The 20,500-nt window shown below is 49.9% G+C and overlaps 1 protein-coding gene across 2 annotated transcripts in view; it reads left to right on the top strand.

Annotated features, from left to right (window-relative positions):
* LOC126509843 (stimulated by retinoic acid gene 6 protein-like) overlaps positions 1-20,500 on the top strand; it is a 33,545-nt gene that overhangs the window by 8,711 nt on the left and 4,334 nt on the right. The window contains exons 2-15 of one of the 2 annotated variants that reach the window (XM_050156001.1): positions 1,480-1,555; positions 3,610-3,710; positions 6,287-6,417; positions 7,606-7,726; positions 8,818-8,863; positions 9,990-10,118; positions 10,455-10,525; positions 11,663-11,774; positions 13,230-13,383; positions 15,647-15,722; positions 18,286-18,367; positions 18,569-18,617; positions 19,054-19,171; positions 19,744-19,863. In XM_050156001.1, coding sequence (XP_050011958.1) covers positions 1,480-1,555; positions 3,610-3,710; positions 6,287-6,417; positions 7,606-7,726; positions 8,818-8,863; positions 9,990-10,118; positions 10,455-10,525; positions 11,663-11,774; positions 13,230-13,383; positions 15,647-15,722; positions 18,286-18,367; positions 18,569-18,617; positions 19,054-19,171; positions 19,744-19,863 — 1,386 coding nt within the window. The remainder of the gene's footprint in view (positions 1-1,479; positions 1,556-3,609; positions 3,711-6,286; positions 6,418-7,605; positions 7,727-8,817; positions 8,864-9,989; positions 10,119-10,454; positions 10,526-11,662; positions 11,775-13,229; positions 13,384-15,646; positions 15,723-18,285; positions 18,368-18,568; positions 18,618-19,053; positions 19,172-19,743; positions 19,864-20,500) is intronic. The other variant, XM_050156002.1, reaches the window with a different exon arrangement.

Below are 20,500 nucleotides of genomic sequence, written 5' to 3'. Positions count from 1 at the left end.
CCGTCCTGTCTTTACTGCTCCCTTTGTAGGTCCACGTCAGCACTCTGTTTCCAGATACACGCCTCTCTTGCTCATTGCATTTTACACTGTGTGCATGTGTGTGTGTTTGAGTGCATATGCACATGTGCATGCACGTGTCATCCTGAGCCTGCGGAGGTCAGAGGGCATCCATTCTCTACTTCCACCATGTGGATCCTGGGGGATTGAACTCAGGCTGTCAGGCTTGGCGGCAAACCCCTTTGCCAGCCGAGTCGTCTCACTGGCCCGGTTCTTGCTTCTAGCGTGGGTGTGGAGCTTGTTCCATGTGGTCTCACATTCTAGAGTTCTGCTGGCTCTTCTCTTCTCTTTGGCTCAGCTCTCAAGTATGGCTTCTTCCCTCCCTGCCTTCTTTCCTTCCTAACACGTAGGGGTTCTGTGTGGGATGGAGAGGCCGATGCTCATGCTCAGCTTACTTTGAGAGCTGAAGTGGAGCTACACTTCTGTCTCACTTCTCACAGCTTGAGCCCCCTCCGTGCTATCTAGATGTTTCCGATCTCTGGTGAGACATGAGCACCGGCTGCCAGGATTTTAGGGGAATCCCAGGAGATGTGTGCGTTCCTGGTCACCTTGAAGGTTGCTCTCCCTGAGACCTCCGAGGGGCAGGAGTCACTGGTTTCAGGATGCGGCCAAGGAGATGGCTGGCTGGGTGTACCAGAGTCAGCAATGGCAAGAACAAACATGGAGATCGTGTGATGGGCCGTGGTGCTGTGCAGTCAGGGCGGCAGGAACGAGGTGTGGGAGGGGTTGGTCGTGTGATGGGCCGTGGTGGTGCTGTGCAGTCAGGGAGGCAGGAACGAGGCGTGATGGAGCCTAGAAAAGAGGAAAGAGGAAAAGCCTTGTCAGGTAACACTGCCTGGTGATTCTGCCTTGAGATCCCACCAGCCTTGCCCTGCACTCCGAAGATATACTGTGGTGTGTGGTCCATTGGCTCCCCTCCTGCCCCTGGCCCTGCCCTTGGTCACTGGCGTTTCTGATCTTGGCTGTGAAAAACCAGGTCCACAAACCGACTTCTTGGGAAGCTAAAGATGCTTTGCCTGCCCAGGGGCCCTTCCGAGGCCAGGGGAAGATGGGAAGAACTCTGGTTAAGGGATTTCATGGTCATTAGTTTTCCTTAAAATGAGAAAAGCGCAGACATTTCTGTAATGTTCTGTAAAAAAAAAAAAAAAAAAAAAAAAAAACGCCCCACAAAACCCAAATCCACCCATGACTGTGTCATCCAGAAATCCAGAATGAATGGGGTCTTAGGGCCAGCTCCAGAGATGCTGACTAGATCATCAGAGCAATGAATGACAGCAGTCCTTTGGGGAAGACGGGAGAGAGCAGTCTGGGAAAGCAAGGAAGGAAGCTCAGATGGTACAAACTCCTGAGAGCAATTGTGCAGCCTGGAGTCAGTGCTGTCCCAGGCTGATGATGTGAACCTGACTTGTGGCTGTTTTCCAGGACCAGGCAGCTAAATGTCACTTGTGACAGCTCAGTGGACAGGGAGGTCTTCCTCCATTACTCCCTCATCCCATCAGTAAGTACAGGTGTGGGAGCATAGGGGCGGGGCATGGAGCCAGAGGCAGTGAGAGGGAGGGTGTAGTGAGGGGTGGGGAGTGGGGTATGCTCCACCACAGGGTTTTTGGGCAGGCCTGCATCACTCAGGGGAGAGAGCAGATGGTTTTCCTTCCAGAGTGCACCCAAATCCACAAAAGAAAGCATTTAGGGTCTAAAAGTCCGGGATGTGGGACTTTTGGCAGCGGGCAAAGGGGGTTTTCTTTCTTCTTTTTTTGTGTGTATGTGTGTACAGGTGTGTGTGTGTGTGTGTGTGTGCGTGAACATGTGTATGCATGCATGTGGAGGCCAGGGCTGTCCAGGGTACTTTCCCTCAGATGCAGCTCACCTTTGGTTTTTGTTTTTTCATTTTAAAAATCTATTCATTTATGCATGTTTTGTCTGCATGTATGTCTGCACTACACGCATGCTGCCTAGTATCCTTGGATGCCCCTGAGCTGAGGTTATGGATAGTTGTGAGCTACCATGTGGGCACTGGGGTTGAACCTAGGTCTTCTGGAAGCAGGCGGTGCTCTTAACCTTGCCCTTGACTGCGTCCTCTCTCTAGCCCTCACCTTGTTTTTTTGAGGTGGAGTCTCTCACTGAGACCTGAGGCTTGGTGACAACCAGCATACGGGGATTTGTTTGTCTCTACCTCCCTGATGCTGGGATTACAGATGTGTGCCACCACATCTGTTTGCATGTTTGTTTTAATGTGGATGCTGGGGATCGAACTCAGGTCCTCGTGCTTGGGCAGCAGGGGCTTTTCTAAGCTATTTCCTCAGCCCCAGGAAGGACTTTTCTAAGGTCATCTTGGAAGATGTAGTGAAGAACATTCCAGACACAGGGGAAAGCATGTGCAAAGGTGGAGGGTGGAGGGTGGAGGGAGGCAGAGTGGAGAAAATGAAAATTAACATGGAGAACTGAGGGGTGGGAGAGTCAGGAGAGAGCCCTGTGGGAGGAGGGTTGAACCAAGAGGGTCAGAACGCAAGCCAGTCTGGGTTACCAAGTGAGTTCAAGATTCTTCTAAACAATCTAATGAGACATAAGACCCCACCTTTAAAAAAAAAAAAAAAGTAAAAAGAGGGCTCGGTACAGCTAGGTATGTAGCTCAGTGGTAAGGCATTTGTCCAGCTTGTGCAGGACCCTAGAGTCAATCCACAATATGGGGAGGAAATGGGAGGGGAGACTTCCTGGTTTGGGGTGGATGAAGAAACAGGGCAATAAGAACATCGTGAGTTTCCCCTAAATCATGCTGACATGCCAGCTAGGTAGCCTGAGAGAGCTGGAGCTTCCTGGTCAGCAGGGCGAGGGCTGGACACATGCCTGTGACTCTTCTGTGTCATGAAAGTTTTCACTAGGGAGGAGAGCAGGGATAAGGACTCGTACGAAGTCGGGAAAAGAATGAGCTAAGCAGGAGCTCAGAGAGGAAATGGGGAGAGCGAGAATACACAGTGGACAAGCCAGGGACGATGGCCTAGCGAGCAGGGTGCCGTCGGCCTGGTATACTGCTGGCAGATCACCCTGGAGTCAGACATTGCCTGGAGCGGTAAAACGGCTGCTGGTGACTGCAGTCACAGCTTCTTCAATGCAGTGACAGGGTCTGAGTTGCCAATAGAGATAAGAAAATAGAGAGAAGACATACAGACAGTTATCAAGAGGTTCCTGATCAAAGCAGGATAAAGGATGCCCGTCTGGTGCCTGAGAACATGACCACATCCACAGAAACGAATGGGAGAAAGATCTGAAACTTGACAGGCATGACGGCCTCTCTATAGCAGAGTCAAGGGTACAGGGAGGGTGAGCTTCCCTCCAAGCATGTGTGGGAGATGTTGGACTTGAGCTTCTATCTGTGAAGGGCCACAAAGAGGGAAGATCAGTCCAGAACCTTCTGGTAGCTCTGAAGTACATGGAGTTCAAGGTGTCCTAGCTGCTTTAAGTTCTCTGCTTGTCCACATATGTTGTTTTTTCCTGTGTGGCCACCGAGGCCACCCTGAGGGCCACTGGGTCCCCTGACACACTGTCCTCTCCTTACAGCTTTTCATCATTTTGGTCTTGTCCTTCCTCCAACGACGCAAGAACTGTAGACAAAGAAATGACACCTTCTACCTCCTGGGGGACCGCTTTGGAATCATCGTGTGAGTGGATTCAGAGTCATCCCCTGAAGTTTGGGGTACCCTGTGGTTGGGACTAAGACAAAGAACAAGGCCACATAGCGCCGAGGATCCAGTCTTCTCCCCTGTACCCATCTTGTTCTTCCATTCTGTGTTAGGGTTTCCATCGCTGTGATGAAGCCCTATGACCAGAAACAGGCTGGGGAGGAAAGGCTTTATTTGGCTTACACTTCCACATCATAGTCCATCTCTGAAGGGAGTCAGGACAGCAACTCAAGCCAGCAGGAACCTAGAGTCAGGAGCAGATGCAGAGGCCATGGAGGGTGCTGCTTACTGGCTTGCTTCCCCCCTGACTTGCTCAGCCTGCTAGTTTACAGAAGCCAGAGCTAGCAGCCCGGGTGTGTGTGTGTGTGTGTGTGTGTGTGTGTGTGTGGCCCCACCCATAATGGGCTGGGTCCTTCCACATCAATCACTAATAAGAAAATGCCTTACAGCCGGATCTTATGGAGGCATCGTCTCAGCTGAGGCTCCCTCCTCTCTATAAATGACTCTAGTTGTTTAAGTTGACATAACATTAGCCAGTACACATCTCCTTCCTAAACAATGCTCTGAGACTCCAGAACCTTCCAAGCTACTTCCACCATCAGTACCAAGGGCTGTGAAGATAGGAAGAAACTTCTGAAGGAGATCTAGACAGCTGTGGAAAGAGCCCTCCATGAAAGCTTCATTGCTATGACAGACCTGAGACAGAGGCAACTTAAGGGATAGAGGCTTATTCAGGCTCACAGTTTAGGAGAGTACAGTCCATCATGGTGAGGAAGGTGTGAAGGTTGGCACAGCTTGGTTTGTGGGCAGAGTTCCTCACAGAGCCAGGTCAGGGAACAGAAGCTACACACAAAGCAACACTGGGCTAAGACCTTCAAAGGTCTTCAAAATAGGTCTACTGACCTACTCCTGCCATCCAGAACCTTCTCTGGAGGTCCATAGCCTTCCAAAACCACACCATTGGCCGAGGACCAAGTTTTCAAACACACAAGACAGTAAGAAATATTTCACATCCAAACCAAATGCCTTCCCACTCTGGGGACTGTGGCTACCTGAGGAAAAAGAGGCAGAGGTTCCTAATGACACAAATCAGCCACCTTCTGGTTGGGGTGGCATTATGAAGAACAAATGAGATAGTGCCCAGCTTCTGGGGCCCTCCTAGCTCTGCTATTCTGCATGTTGGCACCTCTCGGCACATTTCTCTTGAGTTCCAATTACTCTGTGTCATGACTCCATCACCATCATCATCTTCATCAGCATCTTCATGGTGGAATTAGTATTTATTACACTGCTATTAGTCCAGATCCTGGGCCATTTTCTTTGCTTGTCTTAGTTCCATTTAACCTCTCACATGGTATAGTGGAGGTTCTGACACAGATAAAACTCAGGCTCAGAGAAGCTGAATGACTTGCCTAAGACCACAGGGCTAACAGGTGGACACAAGCTTTCCCCGAGACTGCTTTGATCTTCTCTCTGTTCCTCCTGTGTCATAACCTGATCAAACCCATGCAGTAGACATCCTGAGAGCTCAGCCTCGGGGAAAGAGGCCAGGATGCCAGGACAGAGGCTAAGGGTGAGCTGGAAGGTAGGAGAAGTCCAACCACAATACCAAGGATGCTGGAGTGCCAGCAGCTGGCTTCCTTCCGGACGCCTCTTGTGGGGGAGTCAGCTGCTCGAACTCCAACAGGTGTAAGCTACACGGCAAGGCAAAGGGCTGAGACTGGCTGGCTTACTCTTTCCTACTGCTGTGACCAAATACCTGAGAAAAAGCAACAGAGGGAAGGAAGAGTTCACTTGGGCCTACAGTTTAAGAAGCAATACAGTTCATCATGGCAGAGAAGACATGGTGGCAGAAATAGGAGGCAGCTTGTCACCTTGTATCTGCAGTCCAGAAGCAGAGAGAGATGGGGGCTGATTCCTGCTCACATTCTCTTGTCTGTTCAACCAGTATCCAAACTATGAGATGGGATGATATTGTCTCTATTCAGGACCAGTCAGCTAGATCTTTCTAGAAACATTGTCATGGATGTACCCAGAGACATGTTTCCATGGTGATTCTTATATTTTTTTTATTTATTTATTTTTTTGGTTTTTCAAGACAGGGTTTCTCTGTAGCTTTAGAGCCTGTCCTGGAACTAGCTCTTGTAGACCAGGCTGGTCTTGAACTCACAGAGATCCACTTGTCTCTGCCTCCAGAGTGCTGGGATTAAAGGCTTGTGCCACCACTACCCGGTTCAGAGAAATTTTTTTATATTGCTTCTTAAAGGTTTGTTTTTAGTTGTGTGAGTACAGGTGCCCTCAGAGTCCAGAGATGTCAGAGGCCCCTGGTCCTGGAGTTAACAGATATTTAGTTGTGAGTCACCTGACACAGGTGCTGGGGATCAAACTCAGGTATTCCACAAGAGTGGTATGCACTCTTAACTGCGGAGCCTGCTCTCTGGCCCCTCATTCTGTGTGTGTGTGTGTGTGTGTGTGTGTGTGTGTGACATTTCCCCTAAATATTTTTTAACCTTAATTTTTTATTTTATATGCAACATCATTTCTGTTGTTTACAGGCCTCTGGACTTCCTGGGGACTTTCAGCAACCGATGGTCCTATGGAGTTGCCTTTGGGGCCACAGCCAATAAAATCATGTTCTTGTTCTCAGAAGGCTACCAGCCCCTGGAGGTTCCGCAGTGGGCCCAAGGTACCAGGCCTACCTCACACATCCTGGGGATGTTAACTGTACATATTTGCTCTCAGAGGCCAAGGGGATTGTCTAAAGGGATAAACTCTGTGAGCAGCCACATTCTTCTTGGCCTGTCGCTTACCCAAAGTCAATGTTTGGTAGCCCACAACGCTTTCCAGCTTGCCTGGGGAGCTTCCCCCAGTTAGATTCAGAGGTGCTTTGGACCAACATAACAAAGGCACAAGAAGTAGCATCTTCCTCAGCCAGTCCCCTATGCCTGTTACCTTCTAATAGACACAGTTTTGGGGGCTTCTCCTCAAGGAAGGATGCAGGTTTCTTTGGCCACTGGCCAGAGACCTCTCTCTCCAGGCTCCGTGCATCACGTAAAGGAGCTACTCTGATTCACAGGTATGGTGAGCTCTCATACAATCCCAGAACCATCTCTGCATTGTATAAACTCCTGTGCACCTGCTGGAGCACAGTCAACACCTCCAGGAAGGCTGCTCCACTCTGCCTCCTGGGGATGGGGTGTCACTGGCTTCCTTGTCTGTGTCCCTGTGGCAGGATGACTGGGACTCTGCTGCAGCTCATGTCACACGGCTCTCCTGACGGTCTCCCCCACTGTACCGTCAGCGTCTCAGAGCGAGAACACTGACCGTTTCTGCTGTGCAGTGCCTGGCCCAGGAGTGTCTCAAAGCTGACGCGTAGCAAGGGTCACTGTGGATGACTAAGCCTTTCCTGGATGATGTCAGCCCATCTCAGCGCTAGCCAGTGGTGGGTCCAGTGTGACCATCACTCTGTAGAGAGTGTTCTCTAGTATGCGTAGTCGGAGGACCACTGTGACCACCACCTTCCTCGAATGCTCTCCAGTGCACACAACATGCCCGTGTGGGCCTCCATGATGCACTTGGGTGCTGTCATAGCAGCTATTTTGGTTGCTTTCTGGTCTGTCTCTGCCTGCCATACTGTGAGCTGCTCACTTGTAAAGGCTCTCCAATCTTTAGTTCCATGGTCAGCTGGCACCAGCCATGGGGAGGGAAGCAAGAAGGGGCTGTGGCTGAATGAAGGACATTGCTGCATTCCTCTCCCGTGGCCTAGCGCTCTTCCAGTCAGCTCTTTAGGTCATGAGGCCCCGACCTTAGCTCTCTGGCGGCCTCTGAGTAGTGAGCAGAAGAGTCCACAGCATTTCGGCCTTGTCTCTTGCAGCCTTTGTCCTTTTCATTGGGGGCATGGAAGTCGGCCTGTCTTACTTTCCCTTCTTTGCCTGCCTGTCCTCGGAGTTCCGGTTGGTCAGCTCCATCCTGGGCTTCAGCTATTCCTTGATCTGGTAAGATGACTTTGCTGACCTTTTTCTGGCCATTTTGGGCATGCATGGCTGAGCTCTAGACAGGGGGACAGAGATGACTTGGGGTTCTTTGTGAAGAACAACAAGGCCCAGAATGGACAGAGGTGACTTTCCCAGTGTGTCCCATTGTTGCTTCTTCTTGGGAGCACTTCTTACGCTTCCAAAGGTCTGTCCAGGACCCTGTGTGCATCCTAGCAGGATGTTCATGATTAGAATATTCCTGGAAGCTAGGAATTTGGGAAATTTTGCTCCTGAAAATTGACGAGAGTCCTCAGAGAGACGGTAAGATCCCCATATCCGTGGCTTCTCCTAGAGAAAACTGTCATGTCTCTGCTTGACATTCGGGGCCATCCTGGCTTAGCCTCGTCTTCCTCCTTCTCCAGTCCCTACGGATGTCCTGTCATGCCTCAGTCACTCAGTTTCCTACAGCCCATTGCCTCTCCCATTCGCTCACTCAACAGTCATTCTTTATGTTCCCCAGTGAGTCGGGGAGACCGCAGGAAAGATCCTCATGGACTCTGGGCTCTGGTCCCCAGGCCTCTGGGCTTCTTCCCCTGTGTAGGGCATCTTCCTGCCACCTGGGATGATGTGTGGGTCATGTTGACTATGACTTGAGCACTACATACGTATGCAGAGTTGGCACCAGGGAACTTCTGTAACTAAGTGACCTGCCTTGGGACAGTTCCACTCCTGAGTCTCTGAGACTCTTATCTCGTTCCCATTCCCCCACCCTCCCCCCCACTCCTACATTCAGCAAGAGCCCCAGCCACAGTCAGGAGACCTAAGACCTTGTCCTGGCTCTATGTGTCTGTAAGTGGCTTGATTTAATCCCTTGCTGTCCCTGAACTTCTGCCCAGGAGCATCCTGGGTGTTCTTCCTTGGCCCACAATGACTCTGAGATGTGTCCTCCAGCAAGGCAGGCCCAGCAGATATGGTGCTCAGCTAGGCACAAGCAGGTGCTCAGCCAGACACAGTCCTCCCAAGGGTAGCAGGCAGGCTGTGAACTGTGTTCACCAGGCTGGTCTGGGTTGCGCAGGGATGGAAGCCAACCCTAACCTGTTCCTGTCCTGCAGGTTTGTGGTTACCATTCTTCAGATCGCAGAGTGTCCCCATGGCCAGGTAAGTCCCTGCTGACCTCACCTCAGGGTATTCAGTGTCCCCATGGCCAGGTAAGTCCCTGCTGACCTCACCTCAGGGTGTTCAGTCACCACCTTAGGGCCACAGGGCTCTGTGAGCTCAGACAAGCCCTCTTTGGGCTTCAGGATCCTCACCTCTGGGAGAGGGGAGCGGGCATTGCTCACCCAGCTTCTGTTTGTGTAGCACCTTCCTTCCTTCCTTCCTTCCTTCCTTCCTTCCTTCCTTCCTTCCTTCCTTCCTTTCTTCCTTCCTTCCTTCCTTCCTTCCTGTGTGTGGTTTTTCAAGACAGGGTTTTTCTGTAGCTTTGGAGCCTGTCCTGGAACTAGCTCTTGTAGACCAGTCTGGCTTTGAATCCACAGAGATCTGCCTGCTTCTGCCTCCCGAGTGCTGGGATTAAAGGCGTGCACCACCACCACCCAGCCTTGTGTAGCACCCTTCACTCCCTGCCTCTGCACGTTTCTCCAGAGTAAAGGCTGACACCATCAGCAAGCTGCTGTTCCTTGTCTGTCTGTCCTTCCTTCTCATGGTCTTTCAGGTGTCACGCTGAAGAGCTCCCAGGAAGGTTTGGGGGAGTCAGGGAGGTTATCTGGGCCTAGAACTCAGGTCTCACCACCTTCACAGGATTTAACAGTGGACCATTAGATGTGTGTATTAAAGAGAGGTGTGGCAGAGCCTATTTAGAAAACTGAGCTTGGGTGGCGGGGCACTCTATCCTCATCTCTACTTGGGAATGGGAGCGCCTGGCAAACCTCTGCCCAGAAGGATGCCTCCTTACCAGTAATCCAGGGCCCGGATTCTGGCTCACAACCTTCCTTTGGCACCTTGTTGGCTTCTCAGTCTCCCAGAGGTGCGTCTGAAATTTCAGATGTTCATGTCTGCATCAGGAGAGGACAGCATCTTACTTCTAATTGGGACTCTTTCATTATGACTGCCGTGTGTTAAGTTCCGCTCCAGTCCATGAAGGGACACTCAGACATGAGGAGAAGCAGGAAAATGCTGGCCGTGGTCGCCAGCAAGCCAGAAGTGTCCACGTCTCCATAGGGGCAGCCAGGCCTCCCCTCACTACAGCCTGCTGATGGCCTCACCCCCAGCTCTGTTTCTGTTGCAGTATCTAGGGAGGTTCGAGACCCTTGTCTTCTACTGGCCCTCACTCCTGTGCCTGGGTTTCCTGCTTGGCCGCTTCCTATACATGTTCATTAAGGCTCTGCCAATCCGCCTGGTCCTGGAGCCACAAACAGTAAGTACTGAGCTAAATGCCATGGTTTCCCAAGAGTTGTCCTCATAGCGGGGAGGGGGGTTCTGCTATTGCTTCCCTGCAGCCCTCTCTAATGAGGGAGACAAGCTTCTCTGAGCAGTGGCTGACCCAGCCTGGGCCAGGAGAGTTGAGGAGGGCCAGACCTCCGACCTTCTAAGGGAAGCAGGCGCCTCACAGAGTCGAAACCTGCCCCGAAGGATGACAGGTGCTGGGATGGCAAAACTTGAATCCCCATCGTGTCCTCCACAGCGATGACCCCTTAAGAGACCCAACCCTAGCAAGCACCTGTGAGCCAGCACGTCCCCTCCTTTCTCGCAGAAAGAAAAGTCGTTGTTGGAGGCCCACCAGGCAGAGCACGTGAAACGGCTCCTGAGCAAGCCCCAGCTGCAGTAAGCACACCCTTCACCCTTGCCATTAGACCAGGCCCACGGGACAGACTCTGGGGCTGTGGCCAGCAGGAACCAACCCAAAGCAGACACAAGCAGGGAGAGAAATGGGGGGCCCGGGACTCCAAAAAGACTCGAGAGGGAGTCCGTTTCAGGCTAACTGGACCAGGGGCTTGAGAGACAACCTCAGAACTAGATCTTCCTAGAGCTCCCAGTGCTCTTAACTGCCGGGGCCTCACACTGGGCAGGCTTCCTCGGCACTCTAGACTTAAAGAGGAAAGAGACATTTCGTTTTCTATTTTTTTTAAAAAATAAGTCATTTGAGTATATTCTAGCGGATCAAATCCCAGCTGAAAAATAATCCTTGCATCTAGATAATTGGCGTACAGAGATTGGCTGAGTCTGAGTCTCATGCCTCCTGCCTCGCTCCCTGGGACAGGAAGTACTGGCAGCCTCACTTAACAAGTAAGATCCAGCTCCCGCCAGAGCTTCTGAGATAGTCCAGTCCAGCCCACCTCTGTCTCAGCCAAGATCCATACTGGGTAGATCCCAGAGAAGGGATGTATCTTGTCCCAGGTCACATAGCGGCAAAGTTCCTACTGCGGTAGAGTTAGCTTTGGAGACCTATATAAAAATATTTGAAATAATACTGACATGAACAAAAACCCAGATGGATTATTTTCTCATATACTTATACATATACTTTGGAGGTGAGCGGTCCACAGTGACCCTAGACTGCCCATGGTGTCGGCTCCCAAGCTACCTGTGTTTCTGTTCCAGCATCTTAGTACGTGCCTCCCCTCCTCAGTGGTGCCTCGTTGGTCCCACAGTGCCTGGACCAGCCATGAGTCTGCACTTCCAAGGACAGACAGAAGGAAACAGGACAGAACCAAAGAGGCTCATGTCTGTGTCAGTTCTCCTGGCACAGGAAGTCTCCCAGAAATCCCACATCACACTCAGGGTAGCCAGACCTAGTCAGAGCTTCGAGCTGCACGAGAAGTTGGGGTTTCTGTGTTTGGGAAATTGCTTCCCCCCCCCCCCCCATAACAAAAACCTCCATCCTTTGTCCTTAAGGATAAGGGGAGGTGAGAAGTGGTAGAAACTCCTTGTGTTCCTTTTCCGGTGTTCGTTCATTCACAGTGAAAGAGAAAAGTCTTGGTTCCAAACTAGAGTGTACGAGTGGGACCCCTGCTTCCAGTTCCCCAGCAGGATGATCGGGACCCTTGTGCTGGCATCCATCTGCCTGTACCTTGTAAGTAGCTCCATGAGCCGCCTCTCCTGCTATGTAAACAGAGTGTCTGGGCTGCAGTCACCCAGTGTGGGACAAGCCGAATGTGCCTAAAGCTTGGGTCAGATGGCCATGTGGTGACTTAAAGAATGGCAATGCTGCTTTGTGTTCACATGTATGGAGGCCAAAGATCAAACTTGGCTGTTGCTCCTCAGGGTCATCACTTTTTTTTGCATTTGTGCATATGTATGTTCACATATGTATGGAGTGCAAGGGCATGCGTGTGTGTGTGTGTGTATGTGCATGCAGAGGTCAGAGGTTGATGTCACATGTCTTCCTCAATTATCTCTACTTTGTTCATTAGGCAGGGTCTTTTCCTAAACCCAGAGTTTGGCAATTGGGCCACTCTAACTAGCCAGCTGTTGTAGGGATCCTCTGGCTCTCCTTCCCAGCACTGGGATTTCAGGGGGCGGCCACACCCACCAGGCTTTTATGTGGATGCCAGGAATCTGAACTCTGGTCCTCACGATTACATTACCAGTGCTTTATCCTCTGAGCCATCTCCCAAGTGTCCCCCTGTTTTTGTTTTTCTTTGTTTCTAGACAGGGCCTCTCATTGGGACCTGGAGATCCCTGACCAGGCTAGGCTGGGGAGGGGGAGGTGTCACGGAGCTCCTGCCTTTCTCTGCCTCCCCAGCTCTGGACTTATAAGCCACCATGCTGGATTTCTTATGTGCATGATGGAGCTCTGAACTCTGAACCTCACGGTTGTGTTACAAGCACTTCATCCCCTGAGCCATCTCCCCAGTCCCCAGACAACTGGAGATCTCACTGCAGCATCAAATAACGCACTTGGCTTGGTGTTATGGTGTGTCTTGAGAATTTACTGAACGTCTACTGTGTAGTAGGCACTGTGTTAGGAACTAGGAGAGAGCAGAGGGACGATTCAGCATAGCCCTAGTCCAGGAGATGCTGGGGCTCCAAGAGGAAAACATTGAAGGGGAGCTCTGCCATTCTAGGAGAGAGAAGCAGACAGTGTCCACTGAGTTATTCTGGTCTAAGAGACTGCCTGATGGTGGTGGCATTTGTACTCCACTCTCAAAAACGAACACGATTTGATTGGTGGAGGAAGAAGGTGGAGGGAACCAGAGAAGAACAGTGTGGTGGCGGGCAGACAGGACAGTGGGCAAGCCTGACGATCACATTGCCTGCCTTCTCCAGTTTGGCGCCTGCTTGTGTGAGTGAAGGGAGCCATGCGGATGTGGCTGGTGTTGCCCCTAGGGTCAGCCCTCCATCACTGAATTCCATTATCCTTCAAGTGTTCCTTGAGTCATGGGTGAAGAACGAGCTTCGTGATGGTCCTTTTCTAAAGCATCCTGCTGCCTGGAAGAGGCTGGCCTCGAGCCCCCAAGAAATCTTCTTCAGTTCTCATGCTGAGCTGGTCTCAGGAGACCTTGACGCCTGTGCTCTGTGTTCCCAGTTCATTGTCATCGAGTTCTGCGTGTTCCTACTTGTGAAGGACCAACTGGATGTCTTTGAAGACAGACTGCAGAGCTATCTCGCCCATATGAATGAGACAGAGACCTTGACCCCGGTCATCCTTCAGGTGCAAGAACTGATCAGCGTCACGAAAGGTAAAGCCACGCACTCCCCCTATTCAAACAGCGTTGAAATGGCCTGAGCAAGGTGCAAGGATTTCTTCTGTGTTAGAGTTAACCTGTCCCTTTCTGGGCTGACCAGGACAGAGAGGGCTCGGGACAGTTCATTCTACAAAAAAAAAAAAAAAAAAAAAAAAAAAAAAAAAAAAAAAAAAAAAAAAAACAAAAACATTGCGGTTGAACTCAACAGGCCCGTAGAACAGAGGTTCTCAACTTGTGGGTCACAACCCCTTGGAGGTTGAACAACCCTTCCATAGGGGTTACCTAAGACCATCGGAAAATACAACTATTTACATTATGATTCATAACAGGAGAAAACTTACAATTATGAACTAACAATAAAAATACTTTTATGGTTGAGGGGTCACCATAACACGAGGAACCGTATTAAAGGGTTGCAGCGTTAGGAAGGTGAGAGCCGCTGTCTTAGATGGTTCTCATTTGAAGGAGCTGTTTTAGTTTCCTTTCCTGTTGGTGCTAGAAGACTCTTACGAGAGCAGCCCAAGGGAGAGATGTATCCTAACAGTTCACCGCCCATCAAGACTAATGATCTGGGAGCACATCATGGCCAGAAGGTGCCATCTTTGCTATGAATTCCTTTCTTATGGCTCTACGGTCGCAGAAAGCCACCTTATACGTGGACACTCAGACATCAGCTGGTTCTTCCAGATTGCTGTGCTTTACTGTGGCCTGTGAACATTTTGCAAATCTTTAATGTAGATTTATGTTCAGTATGATGAGTCCTTGAGCTCCACACTCAAAAGACAAATTTTACTTCCATTTTAGTAGCATCCATTTTTTTTAAAAAAAAAAATTATTTATTTTTCCAGGTGGTGGTTGTGCATGCTTTTAATCCCAGCACTTGGGAGGCAGAGGCAGACGGATCTCAGTGAGTTCAAGGCCAGCTTAGTCTACAAAGCAAGTTCCAGGACAGCCAGCACTATAACACAGAGAAATGCTGTCTCAAATCCCCTCCTCCACCAAAAAAAGATTTCTTTATCTTTTTCGTAGGCAGAATTTTTCATCAGGACCATTGATGAGTTCTATCCTGCCAACTGACTCCCAAATAACCACACAGAAACTTAATATTAATTATTTACGCTTGGCCGATAGCTCAGGCTTGTTACTAACTAGCTCTTACAACTTAAATTAACCCATATTTTTTAATCTATATTCTACCACGTGACTTGGCACCTTTTCTCAGAAACAGCATGCTCATCTCCTGCTTCCCCTGTGTCTCCTCGATACTTCTAAGACTCCCAGGACTCTACCAGTCCTCTTCCCAACATCCTCTCTCCTCGAAGATCCTGCCGAGCTAGCATAGGCCATTGGCTCTTTTATTAATCAATGAGAGTAATACATATTTATAGTGTATAAAGATTATTCCATAGCAATTTTTATTTTATTTTATTATAATTTTATTTTATTATAGGGGTATGTGCACCTTGTGTGCCTGGTGTCCTCGGAAGTTATCTCTCTCTGCTCCCTGGCTGCAAGTTCTATGTGACCAGCAGCCTTAAGGTCCTGCTACCATGACTGTACCTTAGAACTGTGAGCCAGAACAAGCCCTCCCTTCCTTAAATAACCCTTGCCCCAGGGTATTTTGTTATAACAACAGAAGAGTAACCAAGCCAGAGCCTAAAAAAAAAAAGGGCTGGAGAGATGGCTCAGAGGTTAAGAGCACTGACTGTTCTTCCAGAGGTCCTGAGTTCAATTCCCAGCAACCACATGGTGGTTCACAACTATCTGTAATGAGGTCTGGTGCCCTCTTCATGTCCAGCAAGCATACAGATGGACAGAAGACTGTATACATAATAAATAAATAAATGTTGAAAAAAAAAAACTCGATGAAAGGTGGATGCTACAACCTGTTGACTTCAACTATTCTTGTGACCAATGTGCTATCCCCTCCTCAGAAGTTGCAATTAAAAGTTAGCTGTCACTACGTTTTCCTGGATGGGACCTACTGTTGATGTGGGTCATACATAGTTTCCCCAGCCTTAACTGAATATAGTTGGAACACACTAGTCTCCAAGGTTTCAGAAGACCATGCAGGAAATCAACTATATGGGGGTGTGGGGAGGATATGTGTGGCTAAACTGGGCACACACTCACCCACAGAGAAGGAGATAAAGGGGTGTAGTAGGCTCCCCTACACCTTTCTGACGAGGACCTGCCCTCTGTAAGTCCTCTTCAGGTGTGATTTCCAAGCCCTCTCCTGTCACCCTTCCTCTTTCAGGAGTCTGGGTGGTGGCCGTTCTGCCCGCCTCCCTCACGTGCGTCAGCTATCTCTTCCACATACTGGCCTGTTACAGGTAAGCGAACTCTAGCGGCCACTTGTATGACTTCAGCCAGAACTGTGCATGACACTCTTCACCCAGAATTCCTGACCGGTCCCTGCCTGGCTCAGTGTGGCACTAGGGAGTGTGCACACGGGCCGGGTATGGTCAAATGCCCCATTTGTTGAGAAGAATATAAGTCTAAGAGGTTGAACATCTCTGATGATCTACCGTTATACTTAGAGTCCTCATCCCAACTCTACCCAGCCTTGGGAGCTGAGTATTTTCCTCTCAGCGTTTACAGCTGACAGAGACTCAACAAGATTAAATGAGTTCTCGAACACTGAGCAGAGGGGCGTGTCCTCCCGATACTCAGAGACCTTGGTGTTTCTTGTGCATTCTGCTTTATTGTTGGATGTCAGAGTGGCTCCACCAGGCTCCCAGCGGTTAATCCAGCTGCAGGGACGGTCAGTGGAGGGGAGCTCAAGAGACCCGAGAGCATCTACCTCATGTTTTGTGCCTGGGATTTCTTAGATTTAACTTTTTTTTTTTTACCCAACGTACTAATTTCTTATATTTTGTCTTCAGCGCCCGAGACTCTCTTCCTTCTCTTGTATTCTGTTGTAAGGTTTGCTTCTGAGGTTCCTGCTTGAGTTCCTAATTCTTTCATTCTCAGTCCTGCCTCAGTTTGATTGATTCTGCTTTCACTTCCATGTCTTGAGCAGTTTCCTTCATTGCATTCCACTGTCTGTTTGTGTTTTCATGGGTTTCATTAATGGATTTATTCATGTCCTCCTTAAAGTCCTCCATCTATATCTGTATAGATATGTCTATATTTATAATAGATACTTTGAAGTCCTTGTCTTATGCTTCGGCTATGTTGGATTTTGCAGGGCCTCCTATATGAGGGCTGCTGGGCTGTAATGGAGACACATTTTCCTGGCTGTTATTGGTTGTATGTTTATGCTGGCATCTAGCATCTTGGTTTGGGATGATGGTAACTCTATGTATTAATATCTGGTCTTGTCTTTGTTGGGTGGGTTTTCCTCCTTGGTTTCTGCTGTCCTCTCCAGATCTTAGGAGAGTGTGTTGGCTGCGGGCTGCCTGATAGGGAGTGCTTCTGAGTCTCTTCCAGGTGTGACCACTGGGGTTCTGAGTAGAACTCACTTCTAGCTCTTGGGGCTGACAGGAAGGAGTGGGGATAGACAGGACAGAGGGCTGAGAGCGACCATAGGAGGGAGGAAAGCCCTGGCTGGCATGGGCAGTGGGTTTCCAGGGAGAGTGTGCCCCGGATGCTGGTGACTGAGACTGAGGGGTATGGGCAAGGGGAGGACTGGGAAAGGGATTCACTCAGTTCCCTAGGAGTGGGGGCTGAGAGTGACATTGTTCCTGTCGTTCTGAGACTTTTCAGTTTGGTAATCATGAAAAGTAGAACCAAGCCAGGAAAAATGCTGGAGATTGCATACACAGTGGAGAGAGAGAGAGAGAGAGAGAGAGAGAGAGAGAGAGAGAGAGAGAGAGAGAGAGAAACAGAACACCACCAACCAATAGGCCAGGACCTGGAACAGGGATGTGGAAAATGGAGCAGTGGGGAGTGGGGCTGGGATACTATGAGGAGTTATTGCCCCTTTAAATTTTTTTTTCTGTTTAAAAATTATTATTAGGCTTGGTGTGGTGGTGCATGCCTTAATCCCAGCACTCAGGAGTAGGAGCTAGGCGGATCTCTGTCAGTTCTAGACCAGTCTGGTCTACAGAGTGAGTTCCAGTACAGTTGGAGCTATGTAGAGACCCTATCTCAAAACAAACAAACAAACAAACAAACAAACAATCCCCCCACGCACAACAAAAAATGCATTATTATTGTATGAGTGAGTGTGTGTATGATGTGTTTGTGTGGATGAGTGTGCCATGGCATGTGTGGAGGTCGGAGGGCAACTTGTGGGAGTTGGCTCTCTCCTACCGTGTGCTCCTAGGGATTGAACCCGTGTCACTAGGCTTTGCAGCAAGGGCTTTTACCTGCTGAGCCATCCAGCCCGTCCTTGATTTTTTCTTTATGTATCAACAAAAGTGACTTCCTGGTATTAACTGTCTAAAAAATATTAAGTAATATGCATTTACCATAACAGAATAAGTATAGAAAGCAGAATTAATAAAAACAATCTACCAGATTCACTTGCTGCTATGACTCGATCAGTGTGTATTTTTTTTATTTATCATGTATACAATATTCTGTCCACATGTATGCCTGCAGGCCAGAAGAGGGCACTAGACCTCATTACAGATGGTTATGAGCCACCATGTGGTTGCTGGGAATTGAACTCAGGACCTTTGGAAGAGCAGGCAGTACTCTTAAGCACTGAGCCATCTCTCCAGCTCTAGTGTGTATTATTTTTTATGAACTGTAGTAACCTTGAAGATGTTGAAGAGAAGCCAGAACTTCTGCAGGAGCTGTTGTTGACGCCCACTGCCACAGGCCTCCATGGACCTTTCCACTGAGCCCTGACCTACAGAAAGAGCCATGATTATAAATGTCACCTGAGCCCTGACGCTACAGAAAGCGCCATGATTATAAATGTCACCTACTTTTCCTCTTCCACAGAAAGCACATGAAGAGGCTGTGGGCCGGAGACAAACACTTCCTCCCTCAGAAGTTCCATCGTCCCTCCTCAGCAGCCAGTGTGGTGAGTCTGTAGGGAGCTGAGCCACACCTGACAGGAGCCCAGAGAAGTCAAGCCAGACCTCCATCCCGAGATGCAGCCACGTGAAGAACCTGCTTTGGCTTATGGGTGACCCTCAGATCGGATGGGGTCCTGGGTACAAGGCTTGGAGGGAAGGAAGCTCTCACCCTATTCTGAACCTTCTGTTTTCCTTCTAACTCTCAGGTGGCCATTGCAAGGTACTCCGGCTGGCAAATAGCCTACATCCTCTGGGGTAAGTGCCACCCAGGACCCACCCAGCCCGGTTCCCTGGGCACCTGCAGAGTCCCCACTGCGAGGAGAGGCACTGGAGGAGCAGCCCTAGCGTCTAGGTTAGGGGAGTCTGAAGAATGGTGGAGAAACACCATATGTCACCTCCCTCTCCCTCATCTCTCTGGCTGCCTTTGCTAAGGGCTTAATGAGCAGAGGAGGAAATGGCCCTCGGCACCAGCTCAAGACTCAAGGGATTTCTAGGGGAGTTAACATTTGAACTGCATCTGACAGAGCGCTGGGCAAGCAGGAAGATGGGGAAATCATGGGGGGCAGAAGAAACAGTGCCAGCAAACGTGCTGAGTACCTCTGGTGGAAGAGGGCACAGGCCAGGGCCTGCAGGGAGCAGTATGGGAGTGGACCAAGAGAGCCCCTAGTGATCCCCTCTACTTCATCTTCAGGCTACCTCATCATCCACGTGGTACAGAGTCTCTGTGGGGTGATGCTCATGTACAGTCTGGTGCTGCCCATCCTCCACCACCAAGGCCTGGAGATGCTGCGAGGGCTGGCTGTTGGGGTGTAAGTGCTGAGTAGATGACCCCTCCTTACTGATCCCGGGGACCCAGCCCTGGGTCCAAGGTCTTGTCCTGATGACTCAGAGATGGGTCATCACAGCACTTCACAGGGAGGGACTCTTAGGTTTTCAAAAGGCTTCCTCTCCCATTGCTCCATGAGACCTTCACAATCATGTGCGTGATGCATAGAATCCCATTTTCCAACACGGAAATAAATGGTAGGGGGAATGAAGTAAGAGGTGGGACATCAGACAGGAAGGGGCAGGAACTGTGGATAAGATATCCTATATGTTGTGTTTGTAGGGGGATGAAGTAAGAGGTGGGACATAAGGCAGGAAGGGCAGGAACCATGGATAAGCTGTCTGCTATGTCGTGTTGCCTGACGTAGAATTCCCACCCCTTCACAGAGCCTTACTCAGCTCTCTGGAGACAGTGGAAGGCTGATTGCCAAGCACTTGCTTCTCTGGGTGTTCTCTCTCTCTCTCTCTCTCTCTCTCTCTCTCCTCACTGAATATCAGAGAAGGGTCTGGAACAGCAGAACAGACCACCTCAAGGTGAACCTGCCTTGTGTTTCAGCCTCACCCTCTCCATAGTTGTGGGCCTCATGATCCTGCAGGTGTGGATCGCTGGCAGTTTCTTCCTGCAGCCCAAGCTAAGCACGGCTGACACACAGAAGCCCCTGGCTCTCAACAACAGGTGAGGGCAGAGGAGGGAGGGGCGTAAGTAAGGCTGCCGCTGTTGCTTCCACCTTCTGCCTAGTGGTGCACAGATTCTGGAGGGCTCCGAATACTCTGAGAGGCTACGACGCTGTGCATAGAGGGGGGGCTCTGGGGCCACATGCCCTGGAATCCAGAGTTGCCTTTTCTAGTAGTAGGAGAGCCGTGTGACTTCGTATGACCTCACTAAATACGTGAACTTCAGCCTCCCCATTTGTAAGTTATTTTGTGTTCCTTAAAGAAGTGTTTTCAGGGTAAAACACATAAAATATGTACAGTAAAGTAATGAAACTCTCATTCATTCATTCATTCATTCACTCGTGGAGGCGATCTTAGCACTGACAACAAAGAGACAGCTATCCCTACTCACCACCTCTGAGAACTTCATAGATTACCAGAGAGGACTGGCACCTGGGTAAGGGACAAGGCTTCCCGAGTGATCTAAAGACGAGGCAGATGGGAGAGGTAGGGAGGAGGGGAGAGGCAGAAGAGGGGAGGAGGGGAGAGGCAGGAGAAGAGGGGAGCAGGGGAGAGGCAGGAGAAGAGGGGAGCAGGGGAGAGGCAGGAGAAGAGGGGAGCAGGGGAGCCCAGCAGCAGCAGACTTCCTGCCTGTGAAG

This window comes from Alexandromys fortis, unplaced genomic scaffold, assembly GCF_014885135.2.
Source record: "Alexandromys fortis isolate MF-2015 unplaced genomic scaffold, M_Fortis_MF-2015_v1.1 scaffold_92, whole genome shotgun sequence".
Lineage (NCBI taxonomy): Eukaryota > Metazoa > Chordata > Mammalia > Rodentia > Cricetidae > Alexandromys > Alexandromys fortis.
The sequence above is the reverse complement of the archived record's forward strand: the minus strand, read 5'-3'. Positions and strand labels throughout refer to the sequence as shown.